At 42.1% G+C, this 20,790-nt stretch overlaps 1 protein-coding gene, 1 long non-coding RNA gene and 9 other non-coding genes across 13 annotated transcripts; 1 reads left to right on the top strand and 10 right to left on the bottom strand.

The window, feature by feature from the left end:
- Positions 1-14: 14 nt before the first annotated feature.
- On the bottom strand, positions 15-7,996 carry LOC118088591 (uncharacterized). Of its 2 annotated transcripts, XR_004693033.3 has the most exons (12): positions 7,958-7,996; positions 6,487-6,519; positions 6,206-6,248; positions 5,538-5,619; positions 4,897-4,940; positions 3,875-3,920; positions 3,163-3,211; positions 2,562-2,599; positions 1,614-1,663; positions 1,120-1,211; positions 655-691; positions 15-463 (listed from the first exon to the last, which is right to left on the bottom strand). It is a non-coding gene; the product is annotated as an uncharacterized LOC118088591 (long non-coding RNA). The 2 variants fall into 2 exon arrangements; XR_015951226.1 differs by lacking the exon at positions 4,897-4,940.
- On the bottom strand, positions 530-609 carry LOC118089594 (small nucleolar RNA SNORD81). The gene has a single exon (XR_004693148.1). It is a non-coding gene; the product is annotated as a small nucleolar RNA SNORD81 (small nucleolar RNA).
- Positions 942-1,026, bottom strand: LOC118089606 (small nucleolar RNA snR60/Z15/Z230/Z193/J17). Its single transcript, XR_004693159.1, has one exon. It is a non-coding gene; the product is annotated as a small nucleolar RNA snR60/Z15/Z230/Z193/J17 (small nucleolar RNA).
- Positions 1,278-1,355, bottom strand: LOC118089595 (small nucleolar RNA SNORD79). Its single transcript, XR_004693149.1, has one exon. It is a non-coding gene; the product is annotated as a small nucleolar RNA SNORD79 (small nucleolar RNA).
- Positions 2,213-2,273, bottom strand: LOC118089618 (small nucleolar RNA SNORD75). Its single transcript, XR_004693169.1, has one exon. It is a non-coding gene; the product is annotated as a small nucleolar RNA SNORD75 (small nucleolar RNA).
- LOC118089603 (small nucleolar RNA SNORD47) lies at positions 2,865-2,937 on the bottom strand. Its single transcript, XR_004693156.1, has one exon. It is a non-coding gene; the product is annotated as a small nucleolar RNA SNORD47 (small nucleolar RNA).
- LOC118089605 (small nucleolar RNA SNORD44) lies at positions 3,286-3,352 on the bottom strand. Its single transcript, XR_004693158.1, has one exon. It is a non-coding gene; the product is annotated as a small nucleolar RNA SNORD44 (small nucleolar RNA).
- On the bottom strand, positions 5,900-5,980 carry LOC118089607 (small nucleolar RNA snR60/Z15/Z230/Z193/J17). The gene has a single exon (XR_004693160.1). It is a non-coding gene; the product is annotated as a small nucleolar RNA snR60/Z15/Z230/Z193/J17 (small nucleolar RNA).
- Positions 6,319-6,398, bottom strand: LOC118089593 (small nucleolar RNA SNORD24). The gene has a single exon (XR_004693147.1). It is a non-coding gene; the product is annotated as a small nucleolar RNA SNORD24 (small nucleolar RNA).
- LOC118089604 (small nucleolar RNA SNORD74) lies at positions 6,874-6,953 on the bottom strand. The gene has a single exon (XR_004693157.1). It is a non-coding gene; the product is annotated as a small nucleolar RNA SNORD74 (small nucleolar RNA).
- Positions 7,997-8,194: 198 nt separating the features above from the next.
- Positions 8,195-20,441, top strand: ZBTB37 (zinc finger and BTB domain containing 37). Of its 2 annotated transcripts, none has more exons than XM_035122417.3 (4): positions 8,195-8,415; positions 11,280-12,230; positions 14,872-14,971; positions 18,895-20,441. In XM_035122417.3, the coding sequence occupies exons 1-4, from the start codon at positions 8,327-8,329 to the stop codon at positions 19,381-19,383; spliced, it is 1,629 nt and encodes a 542-aa protein (XP_034978308.1). In that variant the 5' UTR covers positions 8,195-8,326; the 3' UTR covers positions 19,384-20,441. The 2 variants fall into 2 exon arrangements, with proteins under 2 accessions (XP_034978308.1, XP_034978309.1); XM_035122418.3 differs by having other exon boundaries at positions 8,381-9,594.
- Positions 20,442-20,790: the final 349 nt, after the last annotated feature.

Raw genomic sequence — 20,790 nt, 5'->3', positions numbered from 1 at the left:
GCTGAGGGCAGTTCTGAGGTTAGAATAAATCCTTTATTGATTATATGCATATGCCACTCTTCAAAGGAATACAAGCCAGTTTACAATAAGCCACCCTATGTCCAAACAAGATAGACATCCACAAAGTCCAAATTACCACCACTGTCTGACTTTGCTTTTCAGTTTCCCCTGGGATTCTGAGGATTGATAGTTAAAAGTTAAGAACTTATTTTGAAATACTGTTTGAAGACATAATAAAAGCTATAAGAGAACAAGACGTGTCTGCATGTTAATGTGAAGAGGACGACCGCTGAACCTGACAATTGCTTCCTCAGTGCCAGTTGTGGTTATGCTACTCCTATCTAGAGATGGCATCTATTGCAACCAAAGCTTGTAATAAATATCCAGATGTCACAGAATTTACATTCAGGTTCTTCCACTATTCTAAGTTGAATGTCTTCTGGGTAAGGCTGCAACTTCGCATCTAGAATGAAGAAGAAAGGGTGTCAGGCCAGTGCATTCCACGTAGAACAGCTGCATATGCCAGCAAATGAACAGATCAGACCTTGATATTTTCCATCATGTAGTCAGAGAGAGAGTTCAAGGTTATGTTTATCATCATATATCCATTCCCACATCACCATATAGCATTTGATACGCAAGATAGATACCTACCTTTCACATACAACTGTTAGTTCAAGATGTTCACCACCTACATTTGAAAGAGGTAAATATAAAAGGGTAATGAATATATCTTTAACACAATGGACAAAATCACTAAATGATTGGGAATAATCAAGTTGCACAAGCTTCTGAATCAACCCGTTCTGCGGATGGACTTTCCAATTAACAATTTCTTCATTGCAGGAATCTAACTCCCCAGAAGTATGCTGTGTTGAGTTACATTTCAAGTTTTACAAGTGAAGGCCAAAAAATTGACTTTTATAATTGTGGTCTGAAGCTAGATACATCAGATAGGAGCGAAAGACAGTTGCAGTTCTTCACCACAGTTCAATCTGCTGAACTATGTTATCATCACTGTATCTGCTCATTCTTACCATTCATTTAGGACCAATTTTACTACCTCATTTAGGATCAATTTTTGAATATATATTTCTAACACAACCAATGCATGCTTACCAACTTAAAATGTTGTTTCTTTCCCCCCCAATCCAGAGCGTGTAGCACTTGCTTCACACAGACAGAGTTCTTCCAGGACATTCCCGTTTAATCTGTAATAAAAGTTATATTTTATGTGTACCCAAGCAGCAATGCACTAAATAGTAGCACCATTTCTGTACTGTTTCAGTGCAAATTCTCATCACTTCTTTTCAGAGAGATTCCCATTGTTTTTTACAATTTCATCATCAACAGTACATACCGTGTGTGTGTGTGAGAGTGTGAGAGAGCGCTCCACAGTAGCAGACAATTATTTCTTACTCACTTGAGCAAAAAACTCAGCCAATGCAGTATTTGATTAACACTTAGTTGGGCCCTGGTCAACGGCTTGGAGTTTCCTACCACCTCTATCATTTACACTTGATTTATACCGTTGGCATTGGGTGGGCCATGAAAGGGTTCTTAACAGTGATACATCTCACTGCAGACGTGGCATGTCATGTTTTATAGCTTACCAGTGTATTGTGAAGCTCAGGCCGCTCCTCTCCATCGGTTTCCACTGTGTCTAAAAATAATATTTGCCATAGTTTAAACATTAGTGTATATATCGGACCAAACACAAAGTTCTCATTGTGAGCCAACCCAAGTTTTTGAGTGTACTCTTACACGAAGGAGATGTCTATTAAGAAGTGCACATTCCCACCGCAGTAGAAACTTATTTGATTCAAAAGTTCAGTCTTAGGTAGGTAGATAGAAACTTAATTCGCAATAGCCAATGGCCATAACAATAAAACATTACAATATACACAGAAGGAAATTCAGTATAAAATCACAGTTTATGGTCCTGAATCAACAGTTAGATAGTGGCCCTTATTCTGATTGCCCCTGCTAAGAACCTAGCAAGCTTTGTTGTTATCTGCTCAGTTTAGTCTGATAGGACACTGTGGCAGTGGTTGTGCGCCCTGGGAAGGTCAGTACGAGTGGGGTGATCTCGTTCCTCAGGTCTTTGTAGAGAGTACAAGACAGCCTTAGGTAAGTCATGGTACTATGGACACGCCAAGCACCACTGGCATGTCTCTGCTCAACTACATTGTCCACCCCCCCTCCAAAAAAAAGCCTCAGTGCACAATTGTCAGAAATATCTTCTGTCCACTACTCTTAAAACATCATTGGCTTTTTCCAAGCAGAGCCTGACTTAATTTGTGGTGTGTATTTCAAAAGGAATGAGAAACGCAAAATACAAAAGCTGCCTTGTATGAACTCAGCCCATTGAGCCATCTAACCTAGTACTTCAATTATCAGCAGCTTTCCAGTCTCCTATAAGCTGGACACCAGGAACTGTACCTGGAACCTTCTGCATGCAGTGAGGTGCCCTCTCCTGCACTATAGTCCCTCCCCCCCAAAGCAGAACACAAACCTAAGCCTATCGGGTCTGATTTCAAAACTGTAAGTCATTTACTAACCTCTTTCAGTAGATAACTCAAAACTGGAGACTCCTCAACTTTAAAGAGAAAGAAACATTTGTTAATTAAGTTGCAACAGAGGATCTTATTACAGGGAACCAGCTTTTCTTGGCTCTGGAAAACGTTAAAACTCCAGTTACTTTGGTGACTTTTGCTTTAATACTGGATTAGTAACACCTTCCCACAGGGAACTGACCAAAGTTAAGCAGAACTGTGTTGGCCAGAACCAAATATATATCTAGTGAAACTAGAAAGTAATCTGCATTTCCATAAGTTTCCTAACTAGTGACCACAGAACAATGTAACCTCAGTATAGAACGGTATGTTGTTAATTTCATGAGCAGTCATTTGGCGGAATCTTTTATCATCACTGGTTACATGTGTGGTCTAGTATTGAGCAAGCCTTAAGTTATATAAACAATTTAAAATGGCTTGAATTAAATCCTTATTACCATCCTATCTGGAAGATTGAACAGGGAATTGTTGACAAGCAGCCCATACTAATCCCCACATTATTGCTTGATCTTTCCATAACATTTGCTGCTGTTACTGCAATACTGAACAAATTTCATCAGGTAGATGTCCTACTATAGTAACTTACCATTATCAGGAATGTAACTCTAAGGAGATCCCCAAAGTCGCCTTATGACCTAGAAAGAAAGTTTTCTTTGAGACAGCCCAGAGAAAGCTAGCTGCTAAACAGGAAAATGCAAGCAGATGCCCAAGTCAGGTAGAGCTAATTATAAACCTCCATTATTTAAGTCAGCTTCATTGGCTTCTCATCACACAGGCTTCTTGCATTACACATCAAAGCAATAGGCAAACCAAAGAATGGTACTGCACATTATCAAATTAACCTTCACTGATATAACTCGAAGACACTGTTCAATGTTATACCCAAGATGCTTTGGCACCTCCTAGGCAGGCTGCATAAGCAGTTGCGCTAGGAATGGGACCCACATTTCTAAAGTACAGTGGTACCTCTACTTACGAATTTAATGCGTTCCGAACACACATTTGTAAGTCGAAAAAAATTGTAAGTCGAATCCCATAGGAATGCATTGGGAGAAAAAATTCGCAAGTAGAAGCAACCCTATCTAAAAATTCGTAAGTAGAAAAAAATCCTATCTGAACCGCATCCAAGATGGCAGACGGAGCTCCATTCGTAAGTAGAGTTACCACTGTATAGTCCAATAGCATTGGACTAATTCTTGAACTTCATGGCCTCTCTAAGCAAGTTTTATCATACTGCTCAACAAGTATTACAGTGAGGTTGGACTTACTGACAAATCACCTCCCAGTAACTAACTCACCTTTTTTGCTTCAGAACTCGTCTCAATACAGCTGCATTACGGAGGCCTATAAAAGTGATAAGTGATTTTAGTCTTGAACCCAGCTTCACTCCTTTTTAAAACTACAATGAACCACTGTATCAGTGTTGATTCAATTATCCTCATTTGGATCAGCGACCTGATTCAGCATCATATACAGCAGATTTAACGTATACATATAACCTAATGACTACAGCATTGGCAACTACATAGAATGGATGCTTTGTAGCCTCTGGAGAACAAAGGCAGGAGAGGACACAAACCACCCAACAAATCTCAACACTATTTAAAAAAGGAAAGACTGTTGGAAAATTCTCATTTCATGGATAAGAAATACTTTGGATCAATACAACGATAAGTTCACCCTTTAAATAAAGGTTCAACAAGCAGTGGACCAGACACTAAAGGCTACTGAAATCTCCAGTCTCTCTTTATTGCTGCAATTCATGCAGAACTGAGATTTAAGATGTGATTTAATACAGGATGTTTAAGTGTGTTACAAGTATTTTAACAAGTTCAAAGACTACTATTATCTGACCCATTACAGCATAAGTATGCTTGGTAATAATATAATGGAGTGGGGAGAAACAGAAAACATTTGGGCAGCCTAAGCATGCTGTGAGTTACTGCCATTGTTCATGAGAAGTGCCCTGTCAATGCTAAAAGTCACACAGGCTGCTTGCATTACACATCAAAGCAATAGGCAAACCGAAGAATGGTACTGCACATTATCAAATTCACCTTCACTGATATAACTAGAAGACTCTGTTCAATGTTATACCTAAGATGCTTTGGCACCTCCTAGGCAGGCTGCATGAGCAGTATTTATTTATAGTTGTGCTAGGAATAAATGGGACCCACATTTCTAAAGTATAGTCCCAATAGCATTGGACTAATTCTTGAAGAACTTCATGGCCTCTCTAAGCAAGTTTTATCACACTGCTCAACAAGTAATACAATGAGGTTGGACTTACTGACAAATCACCTCCCAGTAACTAACTCACCTTTTGCTTCAGAACTCGTCTCAATACAGCTGCATTACGGAGGCCTATAAAAGTGATAAGTGATTTTAGTCTTGAACCCAGCTTCACTCCTTTTTAAAACTACAATGAACCACTGTATCAGTATTGATTCAATTATCATCATTTGGATCAGCGACCTGATTCAGCATCATATACAGCAGATTTAACGTATACATATAACCTAATGACTACAGCATTGGCAACTACATAGAATGGATGCTTTGTAGCCTCTGGAGAACAAAGGCAGGAGAGGACACAAACCACCCAACAAATCTCAACACTATTTAAAAAAGGAAAGACTGCTGGAAAATTCTCATTTCTCACTGAAATCTCCAGTCTCTCTTTATTGCTGCAATTCATGCAGAACTGAGATTTAAGATGTGATTTAATACAAGATGTTTAAGTGTGTTACAAGTAGTTTAAGAAGTTCAAAGATTGTTATTATCTGACCCATTACAGCATAAGTGTGCTTGGTAATATAATGGAGTGGGGAGAAACAGAAAACTTTTGGGCAGCCTAAGCATGCTGTGAGTTACTGCCATTGTTCATGAGAAGTGCCCTGCCAATGCTAAAAGTTCCCTTTCTGCCATAACTATACATTCAATTTTTTCCATTAAACATACCTGTTCGGCCATGCTAGGGAACTGGACTGAAATTTATAGTATGGAAGCAACCATATTGCAGCATACAATGCAAATGCAGACCCTGCAAGAAAATTTTAATTCTGTTACAACTTATGACCTTAAATAGTCAAAATTCTCTTTTGCCAAACACCATCACGCTGTTAATGGCATTAACTTGTTTGACTGGTTGCCTCAGTAGACATCTATGAAGTTTTTAACTAGATAATATGCCTTGAGCTAAAAAAAGTTCCATGTCATTTTTCCAAGTAGTAAATAGGCATATTATAAAATGACCATCTCCTTGGCAAGCAAAGAATGTTGTACAGAAACAAACTACCAATGATAGTACCGTCAAAATAATGAGGATGCATCAGATAGGAGCGAAAGACATCAGCATTCATCACAGATTATCTGCTGAACTATGCTGTCATCACACACATCCTTCAATGGTGAAACCAAAGCTGCATTTAATGCTACTAGCTAGCTCAATTTAAGATTCTGCCCTTTAAACCTACTATATACAATAAAACTAACAGGAAAAGCTGATAGAGGCTTTTGCACATTGCTTCAATGCTCTATTCTATGAATATCAATTGTATTCTGGGAGTGCACATCCAGACATCTTGCTCATCAGGTACCGATTACTTGATTTTCTGTCAGACACTTACCCAAACATCTTCCTTCTGGAAGTACCAAACCATTTCTAAAAGCCTGTAAAGAAAACAGCAAATGTTACAAAACCTTTAAGGACAATTTAGCTACCCCTTAAAAAGATGTTCAGTGCCTCAGTTTCAATTTTAGGTGGTTGAGCATTCTCATCATTCTAATCAAGAGTAGCAAATAAGTGTCATCATTGTGGCACAAAGTAAGCTCTCATTTAAGCTAGCTTTGTATTGCATTCTGAAACAGCCTGAACAGTTTTCTTATAATCCAAAACAGAAAATGTTACCTCTGCAAATAGTATCATCTTCACCTTCTGAGCCTATAAACACACAAAAAAATTATGTTAGACCTCTCTCAGAAGTTAAAATGCTTTTAAAAACAACCTAGTATTTCAGCCCAACATGCAACACAGAAATCTAAGAAATACAGGGCTACAGCAGCAGCGCAATAGTAACCACTCTCAGCTTCAAACAAACTCACATTATGCAAAATGGGTTTTTAGTATATGTGGCAAACACTGTAGGGCTCTTGTAAACTATGCAAAGCTAAAACCTGGCCTGCAATATTCAGTGAGGCACATTAGAGCTATCATAAATTAACCTGCAATATCGGAATATCTGAATTTGCACTAGCGGGGCTATTTTAAAATGCCTCATTGAATATACCCAGGCCCTAATCCTGCTCAGAGATGTTGGTACTCATCATGCTCTCAGATGTCCCTACCAACATCATTTATCATCACGTGCAGGTACAGTGAAGGAAAGCTAATCTTAATCAGGAAATTACTTTTTTTTAAAGATTACATGTGCTACCTTTGGTGCAGCTCATTTTACTTTTGTGAGAAGACTTGACTTGCTACAACGGTTTCCACTACCACACTCCAAATAAGGACTCCCCAGTGAGCTCTTCTAAATCAACTGTCCAAGTTATTAGTCTAGAAAATATACTTGGGGCAGGAGAATTACTAGCCTGCAAGGGCTGGCGGCTCCATTCACTGAATTTTAATGCTAGGTATAGAGGAACCAGTGTGGTGCAGTGGTTAGAGGGGCAGACTAGGCCCTCTGCCAGAAACTCGCTCGGCGATCTTGGGCCAGTCACTCCCCCTCAGTCTAGCCTGCTTCACAAGGTTGTTGTGGGCATTAAATTGGCAGGGGGGGTTACTATGCACGCGGCCTTGAGCTCCAGGATGGGGACTAAGGAAGGATATAAATGCAAGAAATAGACAATTCCCCAACTATTTCCGAGCTGCAATATCCTTTTTGCCAGAACTACGTTAAAAGCCTCGATCTGCCCCCCCCCCCAAGTCTCCTTAAGATTTACCGTTTCTACCACCCCAACACCGCCCTGCGACTTCATTCCCTCCAAAGGCTCTGCAGATTTCATTCCCTCCAAAGGCTCTGCATTTCGTTTACTACTCCTAATAAGGGCCTCGCTCGTCTGTTTTCCCCGGTAGACAAATGCCACCATTTATAGACCTTTTAAAATTAGTATTTAGATAGCCCTTTCCTCCTCCTAATCCGATAGCGGAGGGCCGTTCTGGAAACGAGGGGAAGGAGGCCGCGCGCCGCACAGGCGCCATTGGCTCGCAAGGCCCGAACAGCCATGGGGGAAGCGGGCAGACGCCGCCATCCGCCTCCATCCAGCCCCACCCCAAGCCATCCACGGGTAACAGCACTTCCTAAGCAATCTGCGTCCACCATAAAATCCAGTGGAACTGGCTGAGAAAGAAAGAAAAGCGAACAAACCCGAACACTCACCATGGTCCGCAAAGCACAGCAGACCGCAAGCAATGGAGACCTGGCTGGAAAAGAGGGAGCAACGTGCGGCCGCTCTCTTTATATACGCACGCAAGGCCCTTCCTCCCTGGGATCACGTGAGGGCACGGGGCTTTATTTGCATGACCCCGCCCCCAGGGGCCAAGAAGAAAACTCCTTCGCACCTCCCAAAGTTCCCCCACCAATCGCTCGCGGAAGCCGTAGCGCTGGGGGTCACGAGACACCTCCCTCGGACCCCCCCCCTCCCCATGGCGGGCTCGCGCCTCTGGGCGTGGCTACCTGACAAGAAGCCCGTTTTCTCCGGGGCAGGAGGAAAGCTAGTCAATCAGAATAAACGTCGGGGAAGGGGGGATGTTCTTCCGGGTCGTTGCCTGTCTGGGGGGGTTTCGCTTCCGGAAGGGTGTTCGGGCTCGTCCCACCCCCACCCCCCACCCCTGGAGGTACGTAGACGGTATATTTCGGTCCCCTCGGGAAAGGGAAGGAGGTCTGGAGAGCTGCAGCCTCTCTTTTCTTCCCCCCAACGCCCCCCTACGCCTCTCAGGTGGACCCTAAAAAGGGCCCCCCGTGGGATGGCCTAAACTGCTCCTGGAATGAGGGGGGCTTTCCTTCCGGACCCCAATTCGTAGTCCTCCCCTGTCTCCTAGCAACTCAGTTTGCTCCTCCCTTGAACTGTTTCTGGCTAAAAGGTCGTGCGACCCCCCCCCCCATCTTTTTTTTTCTTTTCTTTTTTAATTCTTATTCCACCGCCTCCAACCAGGGAAGGAATGTCAATATTCATTGATTTCGGTCTCTCTCGACTCATTGTTTTTAATTGCCCCTCATCTTTACCTAGCTGCTTTTTAATGTTTTCGCGTGTTGAGGGCTTTGGCATGCTGAAAGGTCCTGCAAAGGGTGCTGCGCTTCTTGTGTGGGTGAGGGCATTTGTGACAAGGAACGGGAGGGGTGAAGCATGAACGCAGAAGCAGAGGACCACGGTCATTAAAACTGTCATTGCTACTGTGTTGCGATTGTATCTCCTAGCTATTGTATCCTATTAAAGATTGCTGTTGTTTTCTTGGTACAACTATACTTTATTCCATTCTAATTATTTGGGGTATATTTTCTATTGCTTCCCTTCTTTATTTCTTAGTTCATACAAGAAAGGGATAGTCTGTGCAGGGAGTATGCAAATAATGTTGAATTTTGTGCCCATTTAAATGTATTTTGGAGCAGTGGTGTCCAATCATTTACCTAAGGTGGACTCTCTAGATTAGTATTATCCAATCTTGTTTTTTATCCAATGCATGCTCTGAAACTCCCAAGGAAATTCCTTGCCTGCAAGGAGTGTGATCGAAGTGATAGATTAAACAAAAACACAGCAAATGAGAAAAAACCCCAAAGAATGAAATGCTAAAGCATTTGTTATCACCTTAAATTATGAATGTCTAAAGGCTCAGTTACAAAGACTATAGATAGAAGATATGGGATCCAAAATAATATCTGCCCCTTACGTTTGGGCAGCATCGTTCAGAATTAACCACCTTTTGAGTATCCCACGTCAGCCAGATTCATTGGTCTTCAACTGGAGTGGACACCCCTGTACAATATGAATGACTTCACAACCTCTCCCACCTCAAAAGGTGTGTTTTCTGTGTTTAATCATTGCATAGAAGAAGGAATTTAAATGGATGCAGATTTTCTTTTCATAACCCTGCTCTTATAAGCCAAATCTGCCATATTCCGTTTCAGTTGACAGTGTAGCAGCCTGGCTATCTTTGTCTCTACTCTCCATATACAGAAAAGGAGAAAAACAAACATATACCGTAGACTAAAAGTGGGTCTCCTGAAAATTTAAGATGAGTTCCCAGTCTGAAAAAAATAGTACTTTTATTCACAATACTATTGTGGTAGGGTACTGTTATCACAAAGCAGGAGGATAGATGGCATACCCTGTCAAAAGCAGCAAATGAATGAGCCCCTAGTTGTTACAGCCCATCGTCTAGTGCTTGCTGTCATACCCACAATGCTCTATTAGCAGAAGCTGCTTCCAGATCTATAAATCTTTGCATCACTTGGAAGTGAACCCCAAACCCACCCCACTACCTGCTCTCTGGGATACTGTTTCAGGAAGCATCTGTTTTCATTCATTAGTATAGGCAGCAGCAGATCTATCCAGTTAAGTAGATACGGAAAACCCCAGCTGTAACACAGGGTGTGATTTCAGATCATTGATGCTCCTAAAGCAGACATGGCCAAACTTGGCCCTCCAGCTGTTTTGGGACTACAACTCCCATCACCCCTAGCTAACAGCACCAGTGGTCAGGGATGATGGGAATTGTAGTCCCAAAACAGCTGGAGGGCCAAATTTGACCATGCCTGTCCTAAAGCATGGTATGCTGATTCCTCTGTGTAGTTAAGATGTGTTTTCCTAATCATTCTGCCATAGTTGCTTTTGTGTGGTCTCTGTGACCTTCCAATCAGAAATCTGTTTTTAGCAACAGAAAGAATGGCAGAAGTCCAAAGCTGTGTTGGTATCTCTAAAAATAGTGCATAAGTTCATTATTTGCCCTTTGAGCACTTTGTAAATTGGTCCCAAACATTTATTACTACAACTTTCAGAAGGCTTCAAAACACTTATTTCTTCTCTTATTGTTAACTGATGCTGTTCTTTATGGTAGTTATTATTAAGATGAATACCCGAGGGAGAAAGTTTAGACCAGGGGTAAGCAACCTAAGGCCCGTGGGCCGGATGCGGCCCAGTCGCCTTCTCAATCCAGCCCACAGACAGTCCGGGAATCAGCTGTTTTTACATGAGTAGAATGTGTCCTTTTATTTAAAATGCATCTCAAGGTTATTTGTGGGACCCGCCTGGTGTTTTTACACGAGTAGAATGTGTCCTTTTATTTAAAATGCATCTCTGGGTTATTTGTGGGGCATAGGAATTTGTTCATTTATTCCCCCCAAAATATAGTCCGGCCCACCACATGGCCTGAGGGATGGTGGCCCACGGCTGAAAAAGGTTGCTGACCCCTGGCTTAGACTATGTGTCATGTTATGTACAATGGAGGCCAACCTAGACTGCTTTTCTTCTGTTCTCAACCCCTCTAAATATGGTTGTGTTAAGCAACTCATTCTGAGCAATGCATTCTTTAAAAGAACTTATATTTTATCCTCTTGTGAATCACAATCATATCTGAAAGTGTGTGCAAATTCATTGCCTGAGAACTATTTATGGACACTCTTGTCTTCCTTGTGTAGTATGAGAAGCAGGCATAAACAGAAATATTTTCTAATGCTTCTTGTGGTGCCATTTTGTTGTTGTTAGGGTTGCTCCACCTGCAACTGGAGCCGACATGGAGAAAAGTGGGAACATTCAGCTGGAGATTCCTGACTTCAGCAATTCTGTCCTGAGCCACCTCAACCAGCTGCGCATGCAGGGCCGGCTATGTGATATTATAGTCAATGTGCAGGGCCAAGCATTCAGGGCACACAAAGTAGTACTGGCTGCCAGTTCACCTTACTTCCGGGACCACATGTCGCTCAACGAGATGAGTACGGTTTCCATCTCTGTCATCAAAAATCCCACTGTTTTTGAGCAACTCCTCTCTTTTTGCTACACGGGCCGGATATGCCTCCAGTTGGCTGATATCATAAGCTACCTGACTGCAGCCAGTTTCCTGCAGATGCAACATGTTATAGACAAGTGCACACAGATCTTGGAGGGCATTCATTTCAAAATTAATGTAGCTGGCGTTGAAGCAGAATTGAGCCAAACAAGGGCCAAGCATCAAGAACGGCCTCCAGAATCTCACCGGGCTTCCCCATCTCTGAATCGCTCTGTGAGTCCACACCACAGCACCCCAAAAGGAAGCCGCATGGGCCAGGTCAGCACTGTGCTGGACATTCGGGAACTTAGTCCTCCTGAGGAGTCTACAAGCCCTCAGATAATTGAGCAGAGCTCAGATGTGGAGAGCAGGGAGCCCATACTGAGGATTAATAGGGCAGGTCAGTGGTATGTGGAGACGGGAGTGGCAGACCATGGTGGGCAGGGGGACGATGACGTCAAAGTTCTCGGAGCAGTACGAATCAAAACGGAGAACCTGGAGGAGTGGCTGGGGACAGAAAATCAGCCATCTGGAGAAGATGGGAGCAGTGCTGAGGAGGTCACTGCCATGGTGATTGATACCACAGGCCATGGATCAATGGGACAGGAAAGTTACACATTAGGCTCATCAGGAGCAAAAGTGGCCAGGCCAACCAGCACAGAGATTGACAGGTGAGACTTTCTGTTGTTAAAAACTGATTTGCTTCCAAGAGTGTTCTGGGCATTGTACAAAATCTACAAGCACCATCATTCCCAGTGTTTAGAGCAGGCATCCCCAAACTGTGGCCCTCCAGATGTTTTCGCCTACAACTCCCATGATCCCTAGCTAACAGGACCAGTGGTCAGGGATGATGGGGATTGTAGTCGAAAACATCTGGAGGGCCGAAATTTGGGGATGCCTGGTTTAGAGCTTGCTGTCTAAAAAAAAGTCATAGAAGATGGGGCATGATTAAAAGGACATATGAAAGTTGCAGTTTGTAGAGGATTAACAGCAGAAAGTGCATAAATCGTGATCTGGACAGTCAATATTCTATTATTTCACATAAGTTCTAGAGTGGGACTTTATCTTCCCCAGGCAGAGGTCTGCTCAGCTTTTGTAACAGGGGAGGGGGATCAGAAGCTGTGAAGGGCATATCTTCATATTAGAAATTTATAGAAAAGTCCCTAACATACACAAGATCACTAACCCTTTCTCAGAAGTGGTTTCTGTGGTATGAGTTTAATACCTTCTACACCAAGTTTACTGTGTTTTCTAGTAGTCTCATATCTGCCTGCCCCCCCCAAGCACTGGTATTTATCTTTTCACTGTATTTTATCTAAACTAATGGCTAATTCCACTTTACCATTTAACTTGTATAAAGGCTGCCACATCCTGAAGGCTCAAGAGATGAAAACAGTAATTTTTGTAGCACTTGCATCCAGAACACACTTGAACAGCTTCAAAACATAAAATATGCTGGAAACCTTGGCCCCCTTAATCCTAGTCAAAAAGGTTGCACAAGGCTGGCATAGATCACTAAGGGAGAGGAATTCCATAGTTGTGAATCAGTCATTGAGAACACAACACCTCTTTGGTTTATTTCAGCCATCATCCCAGTCCATTCTGAACAGATTCAAGCTGCTTGCCTGCTTTCTTTTTTACATTTTCCCAGTTCTCCCATCTCTAGGTACAATGACCTCTGAAGGCAGAGCAATGGCTGTAACTATGACATGTCCATGTGGTCATCACACCAAGCCATGATCTTCAAAACATGGTTTGTCTATTCAGACCTCATGGTGAATTTTCCATAATTAAGTTTCTATACTGTGGTTTAGCAGGGTGACTGAGTTGACCCTTTTTGTTGGCATAATGTTGCTACTTGAAAAAGAAATATTAGTACTGAGAGAGCATTTATGGCTCTTCTTGTTGAGGAGGTGGTCACAGGCTCATGCATCAGGCATAGCAGTATGTAAAACAAAGGTAATGCCATGTTAAATTATTCTTATTTCTTTGACAGATGGGAGTGCTGCTGCTTATAAATGGTAGAAAGTACATCAACTAGTTGTGAAAAGCTTACTCATAGTTGTAGTGATTTTATTTATATACTGCATTTTCTACAAATACAAATGTGCTCAAAGCAGTTTACAAAAAATAAGCTGTAAAATGCAGTAGCACAATAACCATAATAAATAATAAAGCTAATGTCTCTTCAACATAAAACTAACAAGTCAACAATTAACAAAATATGTCAAAAATAAACAAATATTAAGTTTAGCAATAGGTCAGCTAGCAGGATCCCAAAGTAGCTCCCAGGCTACTGGCATTAATACCCATAGCTGCCAAGTTATCCCTTTTTTTAAGGGATTTTCCCTTATGCTGAATAGGCTTCCTCACGAGAAAAGGGAAAACTTGGCAGCTATGTTAATACCTAACAACTCATTTCCCCAAGGTAAAGGGTAAAGGGACCCCTGGCTGTTAGGTCCAGTCATGGACGACTCTGGGGTTGCGGCACTCATCTTGCTTTACTGGCTGAGGGAGCCAGCGTACAGTCATGCATGTGGCCAGCATGACTAAGCCGCTTCTGGCAAACCAGAGCAGCGCACAGAAACACCGTTTACCTTCCCGCCGGAGTGGTACCTATTTACCTACTTGCACTTTGACATGCTTTCGAACTGCTAGGTTGGCAGGAGCAGGGACCGAACAACGGGATCTCACCCTGTTGCAGGGATTCGAACCTCCAACCTTCTGATCAGCAAGCCCTAGGCTCTGTGGTTTAAACCACAGCACCACCCGCATCCCCCAAACATGAACTCAAATGTTCAGAAACCCCCTTAAAGTTCTTTTGGCAGCTGCTCCTTACAAAGGCTCTTGGGGAAGCTGGGTATCACTTGTTAGGTGGAACCAGCCATCACTTGATGGCAAGCACACTCCCCAGTCTATAATGTTCCATAAATTGAAGTTTGAGGAATATTTCTGGCTTGGACAGAAATATGCCTTATAAGATCCACTGTCTGAACTTCTGCATGCGTGAATAGGCCTCTGACACTGTTCATCCTCTTTTCTCACCCTAACAAATTTCCTTTCCCCAAGAAGCTAAGCTGCTCTTCAGTCCATCTCTAAGTTGCTGGGCTGCCTTAAAAGATGTCATTGCTGCCAAATCAATGTTAGTATACACACACACACACACACACACACTTTTCACATTTTGTTCAGTCCCAGTTGCCCCACTCCTAATGTTATTGACTAATATTATCGAGCAGAAGTTCTGATGCTTCCCATGTCTTTGTTCAAAGTATCAAAATATTGCCCAACTATCTCTATTTCCATTTGCAGATTTAGCCCTTCTGGTAGTGTGGTTACTGTAAATGAGCGGTACAGGTCAAAAAGTGAATCTCCATGGCGGGTGGATGAACCCAAGCAACCCAGTTCCCAGGTAGGTATCCCTAACTTGGGCTTTACTACTGTAATCATTCATATAGATCAGGCATGTTTTGGGACTACAATTCCCATCATCCCTGACCTGGGATGACAGGAGTTGTAGTCCCAAAACATCTGGAGGGCCAAGTTTGGCCACGCCTGATATAGATTGTCTATAGACAGGCACTTTGTAGTGGAGGGCTGGAGGATGGACATACAGCACCCTTCTTGAAAGCATACAGTCTGAAAGACATGACACAATGGGGAGGTTAAAAATTCAGCAAAAGAGATCAAGAATAAAGTGGGGGAGCTCCCTACAAGAATTTATTTACCTCAACCTAAATAAAGAAACAGATTTAAGCGTAGTGTGGGGTGCCAGTAACTCAGTGATGAGAGGTTTTTTAATGCAGCAAAATGTTTTTCAAAAAAAGCGGGGTGGGGAGAAGCAGGAGATATTGAATAAGGAGAAGGAGTTAATTGCAAAACCAAAGGATAAAGATATATGTCAAGCAATTAAACTCCTGCAAGCACAATTTCCGAAGATAGTTAATCAAGAGATTGAGATGTAAATTAAATTAATGAAACAGAAAACTTTTGAATTTGGTAACAAACCTGGTAAACTGCTAGCATGGCAACTTAAAAAAAGATAGGAAGAATAAGACAACAAATAATATTGTAGAGGAGGATAAGCATTTGACTAGCCCAAAAGAGGGACACGGGTGGCACTGTGGGTTAAACCACAGAGCCTAGGGCTTGCTGATCAGAAGGTCGGCAGTTTGAATCCCCAAGACGGGGTGAGTTCCTGTTGTTCGGTCCCTGCTCCTCCCAACCTAGCATTTCAAAAGCACGTCAAGTGCAAGTAGATAAATAGGTACCGCTCCGATGGGAAGGTAAATGGTGTTTCCGTGCGCTGCTCTGGTTCGCCAGAAGCGGCTTAGTTATGCTGGCCACATGACCTGGAAGCTGTCTGTGGACAAACGCCGGCTCCCTCGGCCTATAGAGCGAGATGAGGGCCACAACCCCAGAGTCGTTTGCGACTGGACCTAATGGTCAGGGGTCCCTTTACCTTTACTTTAGCCCAAAAGAGATAAGGAAAGCATTTGAAAATTTTATACTTTACTATACCGTTGTGAGAAGGAGGACTTTGAAAAAATTGACTCTTATTTAAGTGACTGTAGCATACCCCAAGTATCCAAGGAAAATCGGCAATGTCTGAATGCGCCCATATCATTATTGGAACTGCAAAGGGTATAAATAGAATGAAGATGGGAAAAGCACCGAGGCCAGATGGACTTACTGCAATTTATTATAAAAAGTTTCAGGATGCACTTGTAGAACTACTCAAGGAAACCATGAATAGAATTTTGGTGATTGGACTAATTCCTGTTTCATGGAAATATGCTTTCATTACTTTGATCCCAAACAAGATAGTGACTTAACAAAGACCAAAAACTACAGACCTATTTCATTATTGAAATCTAGGTTGGCTTAGATTTATAAAACAGAATCAGATAAGTTGGAAGTGTAAAGAAGTGGAGGGAACCTTCCTCCACATGCGGTGGACATGTAAAAAAAATGTTCAAAATTACTTTCGCCCAAAAGTAGGGTATAACCCAGACTGAAATTCCCAGGTGTCAGAAAAGGTTATTTATGTATGCAAAAACTGCAGCCCGTGTTTTGTTAGCCCCAAAATGGAAAGTGAGTGAGGTCCCAACTAAAGAGGATTGACAATTTAAGTTGACAGAATATGCACAACTTGCAGATTTAACATATAGAATAAGAGAGCAAGAACATACGTTTAAAGACTGGAAAACATTTATTGAATATATGGAAAATAATTGTATATAGCTGAAAATGCTGGCACCATTAAGATAAATTCAACAGAGTAAATAATTTTTGATGTATGTAAAAGTGAAAAACAAATTTGAATGGTCATAGTAAAATATGCAGGAATGTATGATATGTAGAATGAACCATGGAAAGAGAAGAAGGGAAGTCACTGGATATTTTAAAGTTTATGAAATGTTTATTTGAAATTGTAAAACAGAACACTTTATAAAAATTATTATATAAAAGAATTAAGTGGGGGAATCAGAGAAGGAATCCTGCACTAAAAGTACAAAGTGTGCTCAGTAGACTCATAAAGCAAAGAAATGATGAATACTACATTTTATTGAGTTCCTGTTTGTATAGCACTATCCATGAATCTAGAAAATTACAGAAGAAGATGGCTATAAAATAGGAATAAAATGGAGATGGAAGAAACAATGGAAGAAATTAATGCCATTATTGCAGCTGCATCTACTGTACTTATGCATAATATATATTAATATAAATCTGGATTCAGCTGGCAAACCTCATCAGCGGGAGTCCTGTGGAAGAACTTCTGTTTGTAGTTTTGCAACCATAGGTGGAAGACAGAATGTTGGTGTTACACATCCCCTCCAACACATTAGTGGCAGTGTTGTTTATGTAATGCATTTTTCCCGGAGTCAAATGCCAGTGGTATACTAACATAGACTCCTGTTGGTTGGTTAGTTATTCCACATACCATTCCACCTTTCTTGTGGAATTACAGTCCCAAGGCTGCCTTCACATTGTAAGAGGTTTTCAAATAGTGTGCTAATGTTTGTTGTTGTTATTGTTGTTTGTTGTTATACCCCTCCCAACTGACTGGGTTGGCTCAGCCGCTCTGGGCTGCTTCCAACAAATATAAAAGCATAATCAAACATTAAAAACTTCCCTATACAGGGCTGCCTTCAGATGTCTTCTAAAAATTGTGTGGTTCTTTATCTTCTCAACATCTGATGGGAGGGCATTCCGCAGGGTTGGCACCACTACCAAGAACGCCCTCTGCCTGGTTCCCTTTAACTTCAGTGCTCACAATGAGGGTCCCATCAGAAGGCCCTCAGAGCTAAACCTCAGTGCCCAGGCTGAACAATGGGGGCAGAGACGCTCCTTCAGGTATACAGGGCTGAAGCCGTTAAGGCAGTGATGGCCAAACTTGGCCCTCCAGCTGTTTTGGGACTAGAATTCCCATCATCTCTTACCATCTCTGACTGTTAGCTAGGGATGATGGGAGTTGTAGTCCCAAAACAGCTGGATGGCCACGTTTGGCCATCACTGCGTTAAGGGCTTTAAAGGTCAACACCAAGACTTTGAATTGTGCTCAGAAATGTATTGGGAGCCAATGTAGGTCTTTTAGGACCAGTGTTATATTGTCTTGGCAGCCTCTCCCAGTCAGCAGTCTGGCAGCCGCATTCGGAATTAATTGTAGTTTCCAAGTCACCTTCGAAGGTAGCCCCATGTAGAGCATATTGCTGTAGTCCCTCTTGGACTACAGCTATATGCTCTACATGGGGCTACCTATGACCTTGTTCATATAGATCAGTGTTTCTCAACCTTGGGCCCCCAGCTGTTTTGGTCTAAGAATGGGAACAACCTATCTCTTCTATAACCCCATTGTTGCCTTCGAGAAAAAGATTTGTTATCTCTGCAAATAACGAGGGCTTGAGAGATAGGAAAGGAACAAATGATATACATTTATTTTCAAAATTTGTTGATTTTATCTATATATTGATTGTTTGTTCTTATAGCTATTTTTAATTAATGCCTTGTACTGTTTTATGTAAACCACCTAAATATTTTAACTAAGCAGTGCATATCAATCTCATAAAGTAAATAGATAGTAATGGGGCAGGCAGGGGAAGACACAACTGTACTTGCCTGAGTCGCATGTATTTTGGCCCTGAGAGGGAATTTGAATATGGGTTTTCCTAGCTTTAAGCCCCACGCTGTAGCCCCCACACCACACAAGCACTCTTGTTATCTTTAGGTCCAAATAAACATAGCCATCTCTTGAGAAGAGAAAAATGATCCTTTTTCCACATACAAACTAGCTCCTTATCTTTACTGCTTGTCTGTAATATTTCTCTCTAGGTGGAGGAGTCTGCTATAGTTGGAGTGAGTGGCTATGTTGAATATCTCCGTGAACAGGAAGTATCTGAGAGGTGGTTTCGCTACAACCCACGTCTCACTTGCATCTATTGCGCCAAATCCTTCAATCAGAAGGGCAGCCTGGACCGTCACATGCGGCTCCACATGGGCATCACGCCCTTTGTTTGCCGTATGTGCGGCAAGAAGTATACTCGCAAGGATCAGTTGGAGTACCATATCCGCAAACACACGGGAAACAAACCCTTTCACTGCCATGTCTGCGGGAAGAGTTTCCCCTTCCAGGCCATCCTCAACCAGCACTTTCGCAAGAATCACCCTGGCTGCATGCCTCTGGAGGGGCCGCACAGCATCTCCCCAGAGACCACCGTTACGTCAAGAGGGCAGGCTGAGGAGGAATCTCCTCTTCGGGAAGAAGCCAATATGGCAGGCGAGACAGCACAGGGATCTGTGTCCACCACTGGGCCAGACTGAAGAGGAATGCAAAATGGGTGAGAGGGATCCTTTCAGTCCGTAAGCAAATCCCATTGAGATGGTGAGCTTGAGCTCTCATTTGTGCAATGTCGCCGCTGGACAAAGAAGCTCCCAAGATGTTGCCAAAATAGAAATGATATGAAAACAAAGTGCTAAAAGCTCACCTCCTTTTCCTCATCTCCTTTTGAGGGGACGAGACAAAAACTGGGTCAACTAACCTCCGATTCAGGGATTGACAGCTTTTTTGGGGGGTGGGGAGAAGCTTTTTTAAAAAATGTATCCAGTAGTGATCAAGGAATGACAGCTTTTTGATTTTCTTGGCATCAGACCCTGTGGTCCTGTGGGCTGTAGAGGTCTAGCTGTGGTGAGTGCAGAGCACCAATATCTGTATTCATCACAGTAGTTGTGCCACTGAAGAAGTAATGGGGACAATAACTAGTTCTCCCTTTCTCTTTCCCCCTCCCCCTCACAAAATAATCTTCCAGGTAATTATTTTTGAGAAGAATGGTTGTCCTGGTTGAACCTAACTTGGCTGAGTGTATTTTATCTCATTTTATTTTGGTGTGTCTTTTTAAAATTGACCCATTACTTTAAGGGCTTTTTGTTTTGTTTCTTGACTTGCCCATTCTAGGTGTGTGGTCTTGCCTCTTTGTGATGAGGCAAGTCTCTTTTGATCAGTATTTTAGAGGTGACACAATATTTACGGTAATTAAGTAAGCTACCGAAAAAGACGGTAGTAGCTGTGAAGCTCTGCCATGTTTGGTGGGAGATATTTTCAGTTGTGAAATGTGGATAATGCAGAACACTTTGCAATTCTTGCCCAATCTCTGGGCTCTGCAAAGACTGAAAAGGTAGGATGAGGTTTCCTGTCGTGAATAATTGTTTAAATGGCGGCTTTGCCTCAAAGGTCATATTTTGCCTCCCTTCTAATATAACAGCAATATTTGTATATCAAAATAATCAAATTCCATTGGAGGGGATTATGGCTTGACTGTCTAAGAATTGTTCTCTATTTGGTATTTTTATATTAAAAATGCAAAAAAATGCATTAGTAATAATTCAGAAAGTTCACTTTCCAGTTTTCTACAAGCAGTGATAGCTCTTCCTTGAGCCTTTGTAGTATTTTTCACATGAGTTTACTGAGAAGATAGCAGTGCCGCTGCCAAACCCAGCAAATACGCACTTGTCTCATGTTTCCTAATATATTGCTTGTTAGTGTAAGGATGCAGGCATGGGAGGGCAAATCTCCTGAAGTTTTGTCTGAGACTTGCAAAATAAGCAGCAGTTCAAGCTCTGCTTTAGTGTTGTGTTGTATTGATGTACAAAAGAAGCTGGTATCATGCCAAGAAGATGATGTGAATCTCAAGAAAATAGCTGATAAGATGAAAAAGCCAGCTAATTGGGGAA

Source organism: Zootoca vivipara, chromosome 7 (assembly GCF_965207765.1).
Source record: "Zootoca vivipara chromosome 7, rZooViv2.hap1.1, whole genome shotgun sequence".
Taxonomy (NCBI): domain Eukaryota; kingdom Metazoa; phylum Chordata; class Lepidosauria; order Squamata; family Lacertidae; genus Zootoca; species Zootoca vivipara.
The sequence above is the reverse complement of the archived record's forward strand: the minus strand, read 5'-3'. Positions and strand labels throughout refer to the sequence as shown.